The sequence below is a fragment of the Castor canadensis genome, chromosome X, assembly GCF_047511655.1.
Source record: "Castor canadensis chromosome X, mCasCan1.hap1v2, whole genome shotgun sequence".
Taxonomy (NCBI): Eukaryota; Metazoa; Chordata; class Mammalia; order Rodentia; family Castoridae; genus Castor; species Castor canadensis.
The window spans coordinates 52,957,363-52,976,133 of record NC_133405.1 but is presented as its reverse complement, the minus strand read 5'-3'; the positions used below and the strand labels follow the sequence as shown (position 1 = coordinate 52,976,133).

The 18,771-nt window shown below is 35.3% G+C and overlaps 1 protein-coding gene across 2 annotated transcripts in view; it reads left to right on the top strand.

Moving 5' to 3' along the window:
* Positions 1–18,771, top strand: part of Cenpi (centromere protein I) — a 57,476-nt gene that overhangs the window by 1,821 nt on the left and 36,884 nt on the right. For both annotated transcript variants that reach the window (XM_074062627.1, XM_074062628.1), the window contains exons 3-10: positions 744–881; positions 3,985–4,103; positions 4,389–4,496; positions 11,808–11,856; positions 12,144–12,190; positions 17,689–17,778; positions 18,106–18,234; positions 18,458–18,625. In XM_074062627.1, coding sequence (XP_073918728.1) covers positions 744–881; positions 3,985–4,103; positions 4,389–4,496; positions 11,808–11,856; positions 12,144–12,190; positions 17,689–17,778; positions 18,106–18,234; positions 18,458–18,625 — 848 coding nt within the window. The remainder of the gene's footprint in view (positions 1–743; positions 882–3,984; positions 4,104–4,388; positions 4,497–11,807; positions 11,857–12,143; positions 12,191–17,688; positions 17,779–18,105; positions 18,235–18,457; positions 18,626–18,771) is intronic.

Sequence of the window (18,771 nt, the reverse complement as noted above, 5' to 3'; positions counted from 1 at the left end):
ATTCAGGAGGCTGATGTAAGAGGATCATGAGTTCAAGGTGAGTCAGGACTACTTAGCCACACCCTGTCTCAAAAAAAAAAAAATTCCAGTCTGTTAGTTTTTAAAAGAAATCATATTTTCATTCATTCATGGTTTTGTTTACTTAATAAACATTTATTGTTGTCAGAGTTGTTCAAGTGGTAGAGCACCTGCGTAACAAGTATAAGGTGCTGAGTTCAAACCCCAGTACCACAAAAAATAAATAAAACAACAATAGACATTTATTGAGACATATCAATATGCTGGGTACTATGAGCACAGCAACATCTTCCCAGAAGAGTGGCTCCCAGACTGCCACACATTGTGATTACCTGAGAATCTTTACAATATACTGATTCCAGCATCCACTCTTAGACATTCTAATTTTATTGGTAGGGGATGCAACCTGAGGACTTTTTAAAGGCTCCCGGGTGGTTCCAATGTACAGCAGAGTATGGGAACTGTTGCCCTAGTGTTGGAAGAGGTTATAGTCTAAGTTGAATGCTTTTAGTTAGTTTACACCAAGGGACGCAAGGGCATAATTCAGTTTCCTCATTGAAGGTACTATTGCTGTTAAATATTGTAGAGTTTTAAAGGTTTTCAGGGATTTTTAGGAAGACATTTTTTACATAAAGTTATTCCTTTGGAGAGTCCCAAGTTATAATTGTCAAGGCTGAGGACTGAATGAATTTTAAAGGTCTATTTAATATCGTTCCCTTTTCCAGGTCCCCTGAAAACTTCACTGAGTAAAGATAAAATCTTGGAAAAACACTTGAAAACTGTGGAAAATGTGGCTTGGAAGAATGGGTTAGCGCCAGAAGCAATTGACATTCTATTAAATGTGGCACTCAGTGGCAAATTTGGTATGTTGAGGGAATATATTTTTCATTAGTTTGCCATTAGTTTTAAACCTTTCAGATTTTGAATTAGATTGTTTGTTGGAATCAGTTAGAGTTGTTTATTTTTACTATTCTCTTCATGAGCTCAACCTGAGAAGATTATAAAATGGGCCTTTCCTATGTTTAGACTACTTTATGCGTCAAAAGTTTCTGTGTGCAGATTGCTGAAAATGACCCGTAACCGCATATCTTCGCAAATAAAAAAACCCAAAACTCTTGGTACCAAATATATGGAACCATTTTTAGCATTTTTCTTAAGAATTATAGATAATAATTTAAATAATGTTGCCAGAAGACATCTTAAAGAATCACTTAAGTCTTATTTCATTGTCAGTTTACTTACCTATGACAAATTCCTCTTTATACTGTTTTCATTCTAGAGTCTCTGACCTTAATAATCAAGATGCTTTTTCTTTTGTGCAAATATCTCTTTTTGGTAGTACTGGGGTTTGAACTCAGGGCCTCACGCTTGCTAGGCAGGCGCACTACCACTTGAGTCACTCCACCAGCTTGTGCCACTATTTCTCCGTCCTAAGTTCATTAGTTGGGGGTAGAGGTGGGAGAGGTTCTTAGAAATAACATGTGATCAATATCCTTTTTACTTGAGAAGAACCTTTTAATTTCTCTCATCCAAATTCAGACTTGGAGAGTATTTTAGACCTAACCATCCTTATATTAAAGATGAGGAGTTAGTTCCAAAGTGTTTAGTGACACTTTTTTGTTTTTAAAACAGGGTATCACCGTGCAGCCCAATCTCACCTTGAACTCCTGCCTCAGCCTCTCCAGTGCTGGGAATATAGGCATGTACCACCATGCCCAGCTAAAAAGAGACTTTGTTAACATTAGAGCTAGAACATTCTAGTATTTATGTACCACATTGCTACTGCTTTCTCTACTAAAAAAATACTAATACAGCTATCAAAACTGGGTTCTTTAAATAAGTATTTCTTGGCCCTTGCATAATAGTTTCCTTTGCCTATACCCCAGCATCCTATTTATTTACAGATTATGTGTGTATGCGTGTGTATGTGCAAACTTTATAGTAACAGACACATTACTGTGTAAATTCAGTATATGACTTTCAAGTATTTTCTTTCTTTACTTTTACCTGGTTAGTTGTATGATTTTTTCCTAGGAAATTACACCTAATAAAATTGACTTTTGTTTTTGTAGGTGGTAGTTTCAGATTGTTTGGTTTTTAACCAAACCATGTATAATGTACAGGTGTTTTCTATTTTGGAATTTTTCTTTTTTGCATCTCAGAAATGAATGGTTAAAAAGTTTTCATGGCATGAGTGAGATCTTGAAGTGTTCGAAAATGTACATCTCAGGTTCTGGAAACTTGTAAATACAATTTAAAAATAGTCTCTAGCTTTCTATTGTTACCGTGTATTTTTCTATTAAGTTGGAATTTGCTGAGATTAAATGTGGCCACCTTAATTCCTTTTCTCTCTTAGTTATTTCTATTATGCTCCCCCCACTAGATAATTTTATTTAGCTCCTGGAGGAAATTGAAATGCATGTTTAAGGGGAAGGTATGCTAGAACTGTTAGCAGAATTAGGTGCAAAGGGATGTTAGATTGTTTGGAAGTTAATTTAAAAGTCACTAGGAAGTAAAAATACAGTAAAGCCAGGCATGGTGGTATGCACTTCTAATCCCAGCACTTGGGAGATGGAGGTAGGAAGGTCCTGAGTTCAAGACCAGCCTGGGCTACAAAGGTACACCCTATCTTAAAAAACCAAGGACTAGGGGGTGTAGGTCAGTGGTCAAGTGCTTGCCTGTCATGCACATGGCCCTGGGTTTGATCCTTAGCACAGCAAAAATAAATGGTTAGTGGATGGGAATGGGAGAAAATAAAAAAGAAAGAAACCTCAGAATGGGAAAGCAGGAATTTTTATTTTTGTTAATTTTTTTTGCCTATCATCACTGCTTCCTTCCCCACAGAATGAGGTAGAAATTAATGAGATTTTCTTTCTTTTTTCATTCTTTCATTTTTATTTTAATGAAGTATATTTTAATTTTTAGAGCCTTAATAAACAACTTGATAAAAGGCATTGTATAAAGCCAGTGTCTGTGACATCACTTCTAGTACCAGATGATAGAATAACATGGAGACCAGAGAGGAAGATGGAAAAATTAGACTAGTATAGAATGACGTTACTGCCATCTCATCCAAAGGATATTTGTTCCATTCTGCTAAATATATAGTTTTTATTCTTAAATGTAACAACTCATGGAAGATGTCTGTCAGTAGCTTTAAATAAATCAGAATCTGTTCTGTCATTAAAAATAAATGAGGACTGGAGATAAGTGGTAGACCAAGTGCAAAGCCCTGAATTTGAACCCTGTTACTGCCAAAAATAAATGAAATGAAAAAACCCCTGAAATCTCCGTGTTTGAAAGGCTTTTTTGAGATATACTTCACATGCCATAAAATTCTTGATGCTTTAAATTAAATATTAAATATTTTTAGCATATTCATAGTTGTGCAGTCATCACCTTTATTTAATTCTTAAATATTTTCGTCAGCTCTAAAAGGAACTCTGTTCTTACTATCCTGTCCTTCATTTTTTTTCTCTAAAGTGCCCACAAATGAATTAATGTTTTTGGTTTATTTTTGCTTTGTTTTTGGGGGACAGGTCTCACTCTATCCCAGACTGGCTTTGAATTTGCTTTTCTCCTTCCTTGCCCTCGTGAGCATTAGGATTACAGACATACACCTCCAAGCTTGACTCTTCACTCCCTCCCCTTTATAAGAAATATTAGGGCCAAATTATTTTCTTTATTTTAGAAGTTAAAGGTACAATTTTTTTTCAGTGCTGGGGATTAAACCTAGAGCTTTATGTATGCCAAGCAAGTTCTGTATCATTGAGCCATATCTACAGCCCTATAATTTTTGTTTTGAACAATGTTTTATAATGATGATAATAGATACTAAATATTATATACTGTTAATTTTTATTACCTTCAACATAAAGTGAGATTTTTATGACAATAGTGAATTATAGTAAAGGAATGTTTATGACTCTAAAATGTAGTTTAAATTAGAGTTGGTCTGCTTTCCAGGGAATGCTGTAAACACACGGATATTGAAGTGCATGATTCCTGAAACTCTAATATTAGAAGATTCTGTAGTTAAGGCAGTCTCCTGGCTGTGTGTTGGCAAGTGTTCTGGTAGTACCAAGGTAATCTTTTTAAACACTTTGATGAGTCCTTCAGAATCCACTTAAGGGCTGGCAAGGAGGAGCCACTTACGGAGTAATGGCAGTGGCCTTTTGTGCAAAACCTATGGTTTTGGAACAGTATAGCTTGGTGCAAGGACTCTGTTTAAACAGAAATTTTTACTAAGAAATAAAATCTTTTATCCTACGTCATGCTAGAAGCTTCTAAAACAGCTCCAAGGGGGGAATAAAGCTCTTCTTGCCAGTTAGTTATATTTTTCTAAAGCTAAGCATTTTGTCTCTTGATAGGTACTTTTTTATCGTTGGCTGATTGCCATGTTTGACTTCATTGATCATAAGGAGCAAATTAACTTGCTGTATGGCTTCTTTTTTGCTTCGTTGCAAGATGATACACTGGTAAGTAAAATTGCACGGTATCAAGCATCAATCAAATAGTACATTTGTGTATGTTGATACACCATATGTACTTCACAGTGCCACCACATACTTTTCCTTATTTATTTAAAAATATATCAAACATACAGAAAGTACAAAGCATAACATCCCAAACGTCCTTGCACCATCACTCAGAGTAACAAATATAAAATTTTATCATTTTTGCTATATATCTTCTTTGAAGGAAATATAAATGTTACATTTAGAGATGATTCCACATTGCAATGTCTGCTGATTTAGAGCAGTGATTATCATTTTTTCCCTTTTAAACCACTTCAGCAGAGCCCTTTGGGTTACTTGCTCTACATTTTCTTGTTTAACACCACAAAAACTTCATCAGAATTAATGAGAAGGAGCATTACTTTTCTTGGGTTGCAAATGGACTGATTTTGATTAAATAACATAATTATTCCCATTAAAAACATTAGTAACTTTAAGAAATCAATCTATTGTCCACCTGGAAGACTTTCAAGGGCCATCAGTAGTTCACACACCATGTGAGCCACTATGTAACTGAATTCCTATTGCCTTTGGGAAAGAAATCCATTTATTGATTTCTTTTTTTAAAATTCATGTTCTTACTGTGTTCCTTGCATTGTAGAAGATTTGAGATTTAGCACAGTTTCTGTACTCATGAATTTAAATCTAGTTGGGAAATTAAGGAAGCACATGCAGTTAAAAAACAATTCAAGTGTTAAATTATCAGAGACAGTAGGTGATAGTAGGAGAATAAAAATTGCTGTAATTTTTCAAGAGGGAAAAGGACACTGTAAATCAGAGTGGTTATAAGACCCAGCATAAGGGCTGGGCATGGGGTTATGCATCTGCAATCCCAGCTACTGAGGAGGCTTGCAGTTTGAGCCAGTCCAGGCAAAAGTTAGTGAGACCCTATCTCATAAACAAGCTGGGTGTGGTGGTGCATACCTGTGGTCCTAGCTATTCAGGAGGCAGAGGTAGGAGGATTTGAGTTTGAGGAGTTAGCACAAGAGATCCTATCTGAAAAACAAAACAAAAAGCAAAAGGACTGGGGGACATGCCTCAAATGGTAGAGTACTTGCCTAGCAAGTGGGAAGCCCTGAGTTCAATCCCTAGTACCACACACTCACAAAAGCAAAGCATCATAAATTATGGGGCATTGAGCTGAGCCTTGAAGACTGAATAGAGTTTGGGATTTGTTGAGAGGAAATAATGTTTGATAAGAGGGGAAGATTTCAAGTAAAGCTGTGGGATATGTAAATTATGTTTCAGAATATGTTGAAAGCAACTTTACAGGAAGCTGTATCTAGTAGTGCCACATAATATGAATTAAGAGAGGGACTAGAGTCAAAAAACTAGAAGACTGACATGATAATCCAAGTATAACATGATGAAGTCTGAAACTAGAAATCCTCAAATATGATCTGTAGACCCTTGGGACTCCTTAAGATTGTTTCAGAAGTTGAGAGATCAAAATTGTTTTCATAATAGTACTGAAATATTGTTTGCTATTTTTACTATGTTGTCATTGGCACTGGTTGTGTCAAAGCAGTGGTGGATAAAACTGCTGACACTTTACCACAAATAAGTGATACCAGCTGGTGGAGTGGCTCAGGTGGTAGAGCTCCTGACTAGCAAGAGTGAGGCACTGAGTTCAAACCCCAGTACTGCCAAACAAAATGAAAAAATAAAAACTAGTTATTTTGCTGGATACCTTTGGCTCATACCTGTAATCCTAGCTATTCAGGAGGCAGAGATCAGGAGGATCACGGTTTAAAGCCAGGCCCTGGCAAATAGTTTGTGAGACCTTACCTCATAAATACTCAACACAAGAAAAGGGCTGGTGGAGTGGCACAAGTGGTAGGGTACCTGCCTAGCCAGCGTGGGGCCCTAACTTCAAACCACAGTACTGCCAAAAAAAAAAAAGAAGTGGTACCAAACTATACTAGTGGTGGTTGTATTTTTCAGTGCAGTGAAAACCAAAAATCCTAGGTTCACTTACGAAAGTCCTAAATGAAGCAGTACAATTTCATTACTTTTACTAAATCTTGACCTTGAGACATATCTTTATTGTTCTGTGTGATTAAATGAGAAGTACAAACAGCTCTTCAGCATACAATGTGGTTCTGAGGAAAAGCACTTATGTGATTGAATTGTGAGCTAAACTAGCTGCTTTTTTCATGGAAGACCATTTTTATTTGAAAGAATGATTGACATCCAAACTCTGGTTATTTGGTCTTGGTTATTTAGAAGACATTTTCTTGAAACTGAACAAAGCAAGCCTGTCATTTCAAAGAAAAAAAAACTGGTAATATTTGTTGCTACTGATAAAATTTGAGCTTTCAAGAGAAAACTTGATGTATGGAAAATTTGTGTCTGCCTGATAGCCTCTTGTACTTGAAGATTTTTTAAAAGACTTCTGATGGTATGGATGGCAATAATAAGCCTTTGGATGCTTGGCTTAACTCAGTGATCCAATATTTTCCAGATGACCAAGCATGATGCTACAAGATTATGCATGGATTTAAAATCTATTCAAAGTATAAGGTATATCAATGAATTTTAATAGAACACACTTCAAAGATTTCATTGATAGGGTTTCTGATTCCACATTGCACCACTTGTCAAGTTTTGTTATAGTACCAAAGACTAATATCCACAATTCTTTTTGCAGTGCTGGGGATCAAACCGAGGGCCTTGAGCATACTAGACAACACTCTACTACTGAGCTACATTCCCAGACCTACAATTTTCTGATAAGGCTATTAAAATAATTCTCCCCTTTCCAACTATGTATCTTATGTGAGGCTGAGCTTTCTTTATGTAATTAAATCAAATCGACATCATTTTTGGCAGTACTGGGATTTGAACTCAGGGCTTCATACTTGCTAGGCAAGTACTCTAGTGCTTGAGCCACATGTCCAGCCCTTTTTTGCTTTAATTATTTTTCAAATGGGGTTTCATGCCTTTTTGCCTGAGGTTGGCCTGTACCACTATTCTTCTACCTATATGTCCAACATTAAAAAATTTTTTAGAAATGTAAAACAACGTTGCTCTTCTCAGTATTTTCTTTCATTTTGAAAATACTTATTTTATAGAATATATCATTTATATTAGCATGTAATGAGTTTATTATTTTTAATGAATTCATAAGCATTACATTATTTCTCAATTTTAATTTCTGATTTGGTGACTATTGTCAGATATCCAGATAAACAAAAGCTTTGTATGTTCCTCTAAGTTTTAAGAGCATAAATTCCCAAGATCAAAAAATCTGAGAATCAGTATCCTACAGTAAGGGGTGACCGTGGAAATGCAATGAAAAAGACAGCTTTTAAGCCAAGTTTTGTGGCACACATCTGTAATCCCAGCACTTGAACATTTGGCGGGCTGAGGCAGGAGGATCTGTGAGTTTGAGGCCAACCTGGGCTAAATAGCAAGATCCTGTCTCACAAAAAAAATGACAGATTATTTTAGGAGAGATTGTAAAGGAAAAATTGACGTGATGTCTAGATGTTAAAGATCTGAGCTTTAAGTCAGTGTGACTCAGAGTGACAGTAAGAGAAAATTTGAGAGGGAGCTAGTTTTGGAAGGAATATTTAGATTTAGATGTACAAAGATTGAAGTCAAAAGGTATTCCATAGAGATGAACTATAAACTTTATCTTTACAATTGATGTTTGTTTAGATTTGCCTATATATGTACCAGTAGTTTTGCTCATCATTTGTTTTTGCTCCTTATACCTTTAATATGAGATCATTTTTCTTTGGGTAAAAGTATACACTTTACACTATTCTTTTTTTTGGCAGGGGCGGGGTGGGGAGAGGTGGTACTGGGGTTTGAACTCAGGGCTTCATGCTTGTTAGGCAGACATTCTGCTACCAGCCCTACAGTATTCTTTCACTGAAAATCTTTTGATGGTAAACTGTATATCTTTGCCTGAAAAAGTATTTTGATCTTGTTCTTGAAATTTGATTTTTCTGTATGTAGAATTCTAGGGTGATAGTTATATTCATCTAGAATATTGACAATAGTATTCCACTCTTGCTTTCATTGTCCTCAAATGGGTGTAGTTGTAATCTGTCTTCTTTTTTCTCTGGTTACTTTTAGAAAAATAATTTTATTAATATATAATTCACATGCCATGCAGACCACCTATTTAAAGTATAGGGTTAATTAACTTTTAGTGTAGTCACAGATAAGTGTGAACATCAGCAGTCAATTTTATAACATTTTCATCATTTGAAAGAGAAACCCCATACCATTTACCTATCATCCTCACTATCTCTCTGTTTTCTCCTAGTCCTAAGCAACTCCTAATCTAATTTTTTGCCTTACAGATTTGCCTATTCTGGAACTTTTATATATGGGATAATATGTGGTCTTTTATGACTGGCTTCTTTGTTTTGCAGTACTGGATGACTGGGTTTTTTTAATTAGTAAAATGTTTCCAAGATGCATCCATGTCATTGCATGTATCAGTACTTCATTTTAAAATCTGTTACACTTTTTATGTTATAAAATATCATTTTACCACTTTTCATGCACAATTCAGTGGCATGAATTACATTTGCAATATACCATCACCACTATCTGTTTACAAAATTTTACACTACACCAACCAGAAACTCTATGCATTAAGCAAGAACTTCCTCTTCTCCTGCCTAGTTCCCAGAAGCCTGTAAACTACTTTCTGTTTCTATGAATTTGCCTATTCTAAGTACTTCATATAAGTAGAATACACAATATTTGTCCTTTTGTGTCTGACTTCTTTTACTTAGTGTAATGTCTTCAAGTTTCATCCATGTTATAGCATGTAGCAGAACTTCATTCCTTTTTATGGATGAATAATATTCTCTTGTATGTATATACCACATTTTGTTTATCCATTTGTTGATGGACACTTGCATTGTTTCTACTGTTTGGGTACTGTGAATGATGCTGCAGAGAACATTGTGTCTTTGTTTTTTTGTTGCTGGGGACCAAATCTAGGTCCTTGCTGAATTTGAAACCAGCACTCTATTACTGAGCTGCATCCCCAGCCCTGGGACTGTACCTTTTATAACCAAAGTACTTAGTAATACAATTCATAGCACATAGTGTGTAAACGTTGTGAGACCAGGACTTTTTGTCTGTTTTACTCACTATCTAATAAATATTAGTTTCATGACTGAATAGGAACTACTCATAAATGTCAAATCGACTGCAGTCTACTTGAGTAGTTTTCATAGTGCTGACTAGAGAATGTTTTGTTCAGTTTGGTAGGCGGGGAGGGATCCTACTTCTCATTTTTCTTTCTTCCTGTCTTTTTAAGAAACATGCAGAAAATTGCCCATACAATAAGTGACCAGCTTGGTTAATTTCAACTAAATGAATACAGTTGTATGAATATCACCCAGATCAAGAAATAGGAGAAACAGGCATAAGGTTTGAAAGGCAGTATTCTAGAAAAGCTATTTCATATCATTTGGTTGGAGTCTTACTCTGTAGTGACTCAGATGTGGTAGTTAAATATGTGCCAGAAAAGCAGCTGTGAAGTATTAGATGCATATGAATTTTTCCTTTCTAGACACGATTAAAGGAGAATGTCAGGCTTCCCCATAATGCTGGAGCCTAGGGCCAGTGATTGTGGGAAACTCATTTCATACTCAACATGATGAATAGTGTTGCTGATGGTTCATATCCTAGGGGTGTGAGGTAATGAATTTTTTTTACTGAAATCTAAATTCATGCTTCTTAAGAGTCTTTCTGAATCCATTTCTAAGTGCAAAAGAAGGCAATATGGAATATGCTATATTTTAGACTTTAAAGTTTACAGTCATGATTACCAAAATACAAGTTTGTTTAAAGAAAGTCTTTGTGTTGCTTTCTCTAGTTTCATTAAAGACTTTATCTTTTCACTTTCCTGTCATCTAGAGCAAATGTTGGCAAACTTTTTTCTTAAAGGGCCAGGTAGTATGGACCTCAAGCCTAAAGTATTGCTGTCACAAGGACTCAACTCTGCTAGTGTTAAGCAAAAACAGCTGTAGACAATACATAAATGAATGGAAGTGGCTGTATTCAAATACAACTTTATTTACAAAAACAGACCATAGTTTGCTGACCCCTGATCTAGAATAAGACCTCAATAGATGAATACTCAAAATGAAATGTTATAGGAAAGTCAGTCACTCAGTAATTTAATGAACACATGTATATTGAATGGGTGCTATTTGCCAAACTGATGACAAAGCTGTTATTTAAGTTGTGGTATATCTGGGCTGGGTTATATAGATCAGTGGTAGAGCGTTTGCTTAGCATTTGCAAGGCCACGCAACAATAACAAAATTATGGTGTATCTGCTCACTGATTTTAAGTGGGAAGTTAGGATAACAGTTTTAAGTTTGTATCTTAATAAGTAAATAGTAGTATTGAAAGGAATGCATAAATTTTTGTTAGGTAGAAGGATGATGGGTAATTCTTCCCTGTTGGTTTTTTTTTTTTTGGCAGTACTGGGGTTTGAACTTAGAGCCTTACACTTGCTAGACAGGCACTCTTATCACTTGAGCCATTCCACCAGCTCTTTTTTGTGTTGGGTATTTTTGAGATAAGGTCTGGTTAATTATTTACCCCTGCTAGTTTGGAACCTTGATCCTCCTGATCTCTGCCCCTCAAGTAGCTAGAATTACAAGCATGAGCCACTGGTGCCTGGCTCTTCCCTGTTTTTCAAATTGTTGACAGTGTTTTTGCATTCTAAAAACAACCAAAAAATTACCTAATAGGTTACCAATTAAAACTATTATTTTTATTACTGTTTCTAAAGGTTGCGCATATCTAATCAGAAAGTCTGAAATCTGAAATGTTCAAAAATCTGAAGCTTCTAGCACCAGCATGACAATAGAAGGGGAAATTTCCATTTCTCTTACGATGGGTCACAATCAAAACACAGGCACACTAAAAATATTGTATATAATTACCTTATACAAGCCTTATTACCTTATATACAAGCCATGCATATAATGTGTATATAAAGCATAACTGACTTTTGCGTTTAGACTTGGGTCCTATCCCCAAGATATCTCATCATATATAAGCAAAAATTCCAAAGTCTCCTATTCACTTCTGGTCTCAAGCATCTCAGATAGGGGATGTTCAACCTATAATATAAAAAAGAAACTTTTAAAAATACTGTTCAATGAAGTCCTGAAGTGTTTCTACTTAATCAGCGTAAGATTGACTGACATTTAATGAAAATATGTTGCTGCTTTGTTGAAGATACATGGTCATTTCGCTTTTAAATTTTTTGTATTTTAACAGTGCCCTTATGTCTGCCATGTGTTATATTTGCTTACCAAAAAAGAGAATGGTGAGTATTTTCACTCCAATTGTGCTATATTCACTCCATAGAATTCGTTTTGGCCTTTATAAATTTAAAATAGCTATTAACATTAGTTATATGACAGGACTCATTTTGTGGAAATTGCTTTTTTTAAGTACTTTTATTAAAGAGTATCTGCTTAATGGCTTAACTTAAGAGGATGTTTAGATTCTTGATATAAGAAGAAACTATATGAACTACATGGGGTTAAGTATGACCCATTTCTTCTTTTTCTGAACCAAATGCATAAAACCTCTTTTCTTTACCTTTTCTAGTTAAACCATTTCGTGTGAGAAAGCTGCTTGATCTTCAGTCCAAAATGGTGAGTACTGAAAAGACCTTAGACTGGCCAGTTGTACTATGTGTCAGGTACTAAGCTAGATACAAAATCAAATGAAAAGACCTTAGACTGGCCAGTTGTACTATGTGTCAGGTACTAAGCTAGATACAAAATCAAATGAGTCACTGTCCTTAAGGAAATTAATTTCTGGAGAACTCAGTCAACAAAGTAAAAAATCACCATGATAGTTGGGGATGTAGCTCAGTGGTAGTGCTTGCTTAGCATGAATGAGGCTCTGTGTTCAATCCTTAGCACCACAAAAAAAATTGGAATCAGACTTGGGTCAAGGATGGATGGTGATGGTTCAGACAAATTTGAAGGGATGAATAGGAAGGCAGAGGGAGAGAGGGTACTCCTGCTAGAGGGGACCACATGAGCAAAGACATATAAATGTCAAATAACAAACATTGTTGAAGGAACTGGACTATTGTTAGAACTAGAACTGTAAGTGTTAGGGAATGGCCAGAAATGAGTTTATATTTTTTGTGGATGTACCTAGGAAAGCATATTTAAACTTTAATATATCCTCTGACCATTGTCTCTTGTCCTTGCAGCTGTATTGCATTATTTCCACTATACTTCTCAGGTAACAGAAGTCTGTGAAGCTTTGGATATAAAACAGTAGGAAGTAATAGTGTCCATGCTTAACTGAAGCCATAATGGCTGACCTAAAGGGCATTTGCATTGAGTGAAAAAGATAATCACAGAGCACATTTATGATTTTTCTGATGTGAAGTTTTCTCTTAGTACATACAGCTCAATGATCATTCTTGTTTTATAGCCTCCTGTTTTGATTTTATGGGTATAATATTTTCTTAGTTCTCTGAGGATGTTAATGGTAATATTTTTGCCAAAATTGGATCATATTATACATTAGTAGATGTGAAGAAGATGTACATTTTCCTACCTTATAGCAAAACATTTCAATGGAATAAAAAAATATTTACTATAAGATCTTGTTGAATTATATTTGCTAAGATATAAGTGTATGTTCAAGTTAATAAGAGATTTAGTAGCTGGTGGTATGGCTCAAGTGGTAGAATGCCTGCCTAGCAAGCACAAGGCCCTGAGTTCAACCCCTAGTATTGCCAAAAACAAAAAAAGAGGTTGTGAAAAAATGATTTAGTAGATGATTGTTTTAAAATTTTTAAACCCAGACATTATTAAATGTATGGTTTTATTACTAACATTCTCTATAGTACATTACTAAATTACTCCATAATCAATTAGCACCCATTTATAAAGATACATCTATAACATTGTTTTGATTAGTTGAATTTTAATGCATTTTGGAAAGTCTAACAGTATCAAACCAAGGAGGCATATCTGCTCATAGATAAGCTAACCTGTATTATAGTAACTGATTGTGTGAGCAAATATATTGACTCATGAATTTCTGATACCAGCAAAGGCTTATATCCCATCTATCCCCATCCATGCCCTGTAACTTCCAATCTATAAAGGAAACAAAACAGAAGTTGCCTCTCTGATAGTAGGCATGAGTTGTGGGAAGTAAAGCAGGCATGTATACTGTGCTCTGTTGAGAGAAATCTTTGGAACAGAAGGAGATGTTAGATCCCATCCTAAGGGTTGGAAGATGACTTCTGGGATTCTCCCTCTACCAGGCACGAGCCTGTGTGTATACATCCTTTTACTATTCCCAGCTTTGTTTGTTTCCTCCCCAGAGATCTTTCCTATATATCTTGTTTGGCTTGTCTCTGATTATAGTGTGTTTCTCAAATGCTTCATGAGGCTTATTTGTCCATATTTAATAGTAAAGTACTAAAATAGTGATTGAAAGAAAACTTGTGTTCATGAGTAGGACTTTGTTGTTGTAGGATTTTTTTTTGGTGGGCCTGAGATTTGAGTCAGCTTTGTGATTGCAAAGCAGGTGCTCTATCATTTGGGCCACACCTCTAGTCCATTTTGTTCTGGTTATTATTGTTATTAGGAGAGGGACTGGGGTTTGAACTCAGGGCTTCATGCTTGTAATGCAGGCACTCTACCACTTGTTACTGTGGTTATTTTGGAGATTAGGTCTCACATACTATTTGCCCGGGCTGGCCTCAAACTGTGATCCTTCTGATCTCAGTCTCCCAAGTTGCTAGGATTACAGGCATAAGACATGGGTGCCTGGCTCATTTTAGGATCTTGATGTTTATTGGGAGCCTCCCAGATGACTGTAAATTTTCCCAGACAATTCTCCTGGGGTTCCAGAGTTCTTCAGAGAAAGAAAACCTTAGGGTTTGTGTGCATGTGTGTATGTGTAGATTTATTATAAGGCACTGATTTATTAGTCAGTTCCATATAATTATGAAAGTTGGCAAATCTAAAACCTGTAGGATGGGCTATAGGTTATAGAATCAGGAGAGCTGATACCAAAGTTCTAGTCTGAAGGTTATCTGCTGTAGAACCAGGAAGAACTGATATTGCAGATAAAGCAATGCTAGAGAAGTCTTTCTTCCCAAGGAGGCTGGTCTTGTTCTATTGAGGCTTTCAACTTATTGGATGAGACCTCCCTTCATTACGGAGACCAACCTGCTTACTCAAAGTTTGCCTAGTTAAATGTTAATCTCATCCAAAACACCCTATCAGAAACACCCAGAAAAAATGTTTGATCAACTATCTGGGCATCAGTGAACCAGCTAAATCAACAGATAAAATTAACCACCATAAGGGTATGAACCTGGCTATTGGCACTCTGGGACCTAACCAGTAGAAAGGAGCAAGGAATGGTCCTGGTATTCTCCCTTAGGTGAGCCTCATGTCTGAGTTCAGCTTCATCATAAAGTAAAACCCTAATGTTTTGCCAGCACAGTCAATGAATTTAGATTCTAAGTGCTTCCTATGTAGGCTTTCAAACAGTCATGGTTTTTTTTTTGTCCCTTTTGCATCCCCATTCTTCCAGGTTTTCTGGGCCCTCAAATTCTGGAGCCTTTTTGGGAGTTTGCAAGCAAGAATCTCCTTCCTTTGAGGCTTTTCTGCTGATGCCTCAGGTTTTCCTTGCTCTGTTCTGCTAGCATTTTACTGTTTGCCCATCTTCCTTTTAGTTTCTAAAATCTTTTTTTATCAGCAAGAATTTATTTTAGTATAACAGGATAAAGTAGGGGGAAAGGGAGAAACATTCCCTACTCCCCATACAGGAAATGAGAGTAAAGAATCTCCAAAATCTTACTTAAAACTCTCATGTGCTGATATTTCCTCTCCTGTTCTGTTTGAACTTCTGCTTTGTGCCTTTTTCATTTTTTTATTCTGTTTTTTAATGGAACTTTGGGAGGGTATGGGGTTATTTACATATGCTCAGTATGCCATATTTAACTGGAAGTCTCCTCCTACTTTTTCAGTATTAACTTTTAACAAAAAAGATAAGTTCAGACAATAAATTCCAAAAGTCTTAGCAGTTACTAAATATTTGTTCTATCAAAAACATTTCACACCTGTTTTCCCAACACTTGGGAGGCTGAGACAGAGGGATCATGAATTTGAGGTCAGTGTGGGCTACAATGGTGAGAGCCTGTTTAAAAAAAATTCCAATCCAGGCACTTGATGAGTATACAGAGGTCAGAAGATATTTTCAACATAGATAAACTGGGTCATTTCTGTTTCATTATAATACATTTAGTTTCAATTGCAAATAATCAATAAATATATAAAAATATTCAATATCATTAGCCATCACTCCGAGTAGAATGGCTATTATTAAAAAAAAAAACCTAAAACCACAAATGTTAGTGATGATGTGGAGAAAAAGGAACTTTTATATACTGTTATATATATGGAATATATATATAAATATGTATATATATATATATATATGTAGTATATATACATGTATGGAATTTCCTCAAAAAAAAAAACAACTAAAACTAAATCTAGCATATGATCCAGCTGTTCTATTTTTGTGTGTATATCCAAGGACAATGAAGTCAGCATACCAAAGAGATACCTGCATGCTTATGTTTATTGTGGCACTATTTACAATAGCTAAGGTATGGAATCAGGCTAGGTGCGCATCAATGGATGACTGGATAAAGAAAATGTGATCTATCTATCTATCTATCTATCTGTCATGGAATGTTATCCAGCCACAAAAAGAATGAAATGTCAATTTTACCAAAATGGATGATACTAGAAGATACCATCTTATATGAAATAAGCCACACATAGAAAGACAAGTACCACATGTTCTCTCATATGTAGAAGCTTAAAAATGTTAACCTGAATGTAGAATAGTGATTAATGGAGTTTGAGAAGGGTATAGTAGAGGGCGAAATACAAGTTGTATGCATAGATGGAAATAACACACAGAAACTCAATTAAGATCTACAATTAATATATGTTAAAAATAAAATAAATGTAATTTTAAGAAGTTGTTAAAGGAGTACAGTCATATGATGTTTTAGTCAAAATGGGACCAAATATATAATGGTATGTATCATATAGCCTAGGTATGTAGTAGGCTATACAATCTCAGTTTGTATTAGTATATTCTATGATCACATGATGAAATCAAGTAACAATACATTTCTCATAAAGTTTCCTCGTTCTTATTAAGTGACATAAGTATTATATTTCTAACCCCATTTGCTGTTGTATTCAATTCAACAACATTTTTTGGGGGGTGAGACTGGGCTTTGAAGCAGATACTCTATCACTCAAGTCACACCTCCAGTCCATTTTGCTCTGGTTATTTTAGAGATGGGGTCTTGGGAATACTTGACCTGGCTGGCCATTAATCACAATCCTCCAGATCTCAGTTTCCCAAGTACCTAGGATTATAGGCTTGAGCCACTGGCACCTTGCTTCAACATTTTAATGTAATAAAGTGGTTTGTTACTTATTTAGAATTCATTGTAGTGGTATAAAGCTTTCTCTGGATAGCCACGTATATCAAACACAGGTAGTTAGCAGTAATGACTTCTTTCATTGTGAATTTAATCCTTTTGTTTAAATTTAATTATATCAAACTGTTTTGACTATTGTATACCAATGATGAGAGTTCTTAGTTAATATTCCAGAATTTATGATGATCAGGTATTATGTTAATATTTCCTCTGCTCTGTTTTCTTGGCTTCCTTTGGGCCCTACTCTTCGACATCTAAATCATGGATCAGTAAACTAAGTCTTGAGAATGCTATCAGAATAAGTCATGCTTTGCTAGCGAGTATGCCTGGTAAGACTAGGGTATGGGCAGAGAAGGTAAAGACAGAAAATTCAAGGAAGAAGTGAAGTAGGAGGAAAGGTCACAAAATTGAAGATCACAGGTTGGAGAGGTTTGTTTTATGACGGTTATTTTAAAAGTCTGGTTACTTCTTCCTTTATTTTCTATAGCATTGTCCTGTAGTTTTATCTCATAGTAAAATTACAGTCTGAGTGTATGTTTAGCCTCAGTTTATTATTACTTTTTTTTCTTTTTCTTGGTATTTGTTTCTTAATTTCTAACTGGTCACAGAATTGAAAATGAAAAATTCTTATTTCAGGGAATGCAGCCACATCTCCAGGCCTTGTTGTCACTGTATAAGTTCTTCGTTCCTACTTTGATTTCTGTATCTTTGCCTGTAAGGAAGAAGGTAAGGGATTACAGAGATAAGTCCCATTGAAAGTGGTATGTTATTTTTGATTAAGTTAATTTACAGATTTGGACCAAAACATTTATAGTTTACTGTTTAGTGGTAGTGCGGCGTTGTTTGGGGGCAAGTTTTGTTAGGGATTCACACTTTGTGTTGATCCCATTTGATGTACTTAATAGAGTCCTGATTAGAAAAAAGATAAATGGACTTGTAAGAATATGAAATATTTCATAATTCATATGCTTTCAACTGATAAAGAGTTTTAGACTTTATGTTGCTCTGACTTACTGGTACCAAAGACTCTATACTTTACACCCAAATTTATAGATATATTTTAAGAATTCAGAGAATTTATGGACTTCAGCTCTGCTTGCTGTAAGGCTAAGAAACCAGGGACCTTCTCCAAAACCTCTAAAACTGACATCAGGTCCAACTAATGTCCGTCCTCTAAAAAGAGTAAGTATCTAAAGTCCCAGTGACTTGTGTGGCTTTCTTTTATTAAATCTAAACAATAACCATTCAGATGTTGGAGAAAATGATAAATATTTAAATATATTTTAATTACCCAGGATTCCATACAAACCATGTTAATTGAAACATCTTAACAGCTGCTTTCATATTTATAGTTTGTATATCTGCTTAGGCATTGATAAATTGTTCCATTATCTTTCTCCTTTAGAAATGGAATTCTCACTCAATTATACCAGTGCTAAATTCTGGTAACTACACTAGAGAATGTGGAAAAAAAGAGATGAGTCTCTCTAATTGTCTCAATGGCAATAGATCACTTCCTCTAGAACAGCTTCAGAGTTTCTCTCAACTTTTACAGAACATCCATTGCTTAGAGGTATGTGACTAGACCATGTGATTATTTGAATTTTTCTATTTAGTCTTTATAGCCTTTTTTTTAAAATTTTTTTTGGTGATACTAGAGTTTGAACTCAGGGCTTTGCATTTGCAAAGCAGGTGTTCTACTACTTGAGCCACACATTT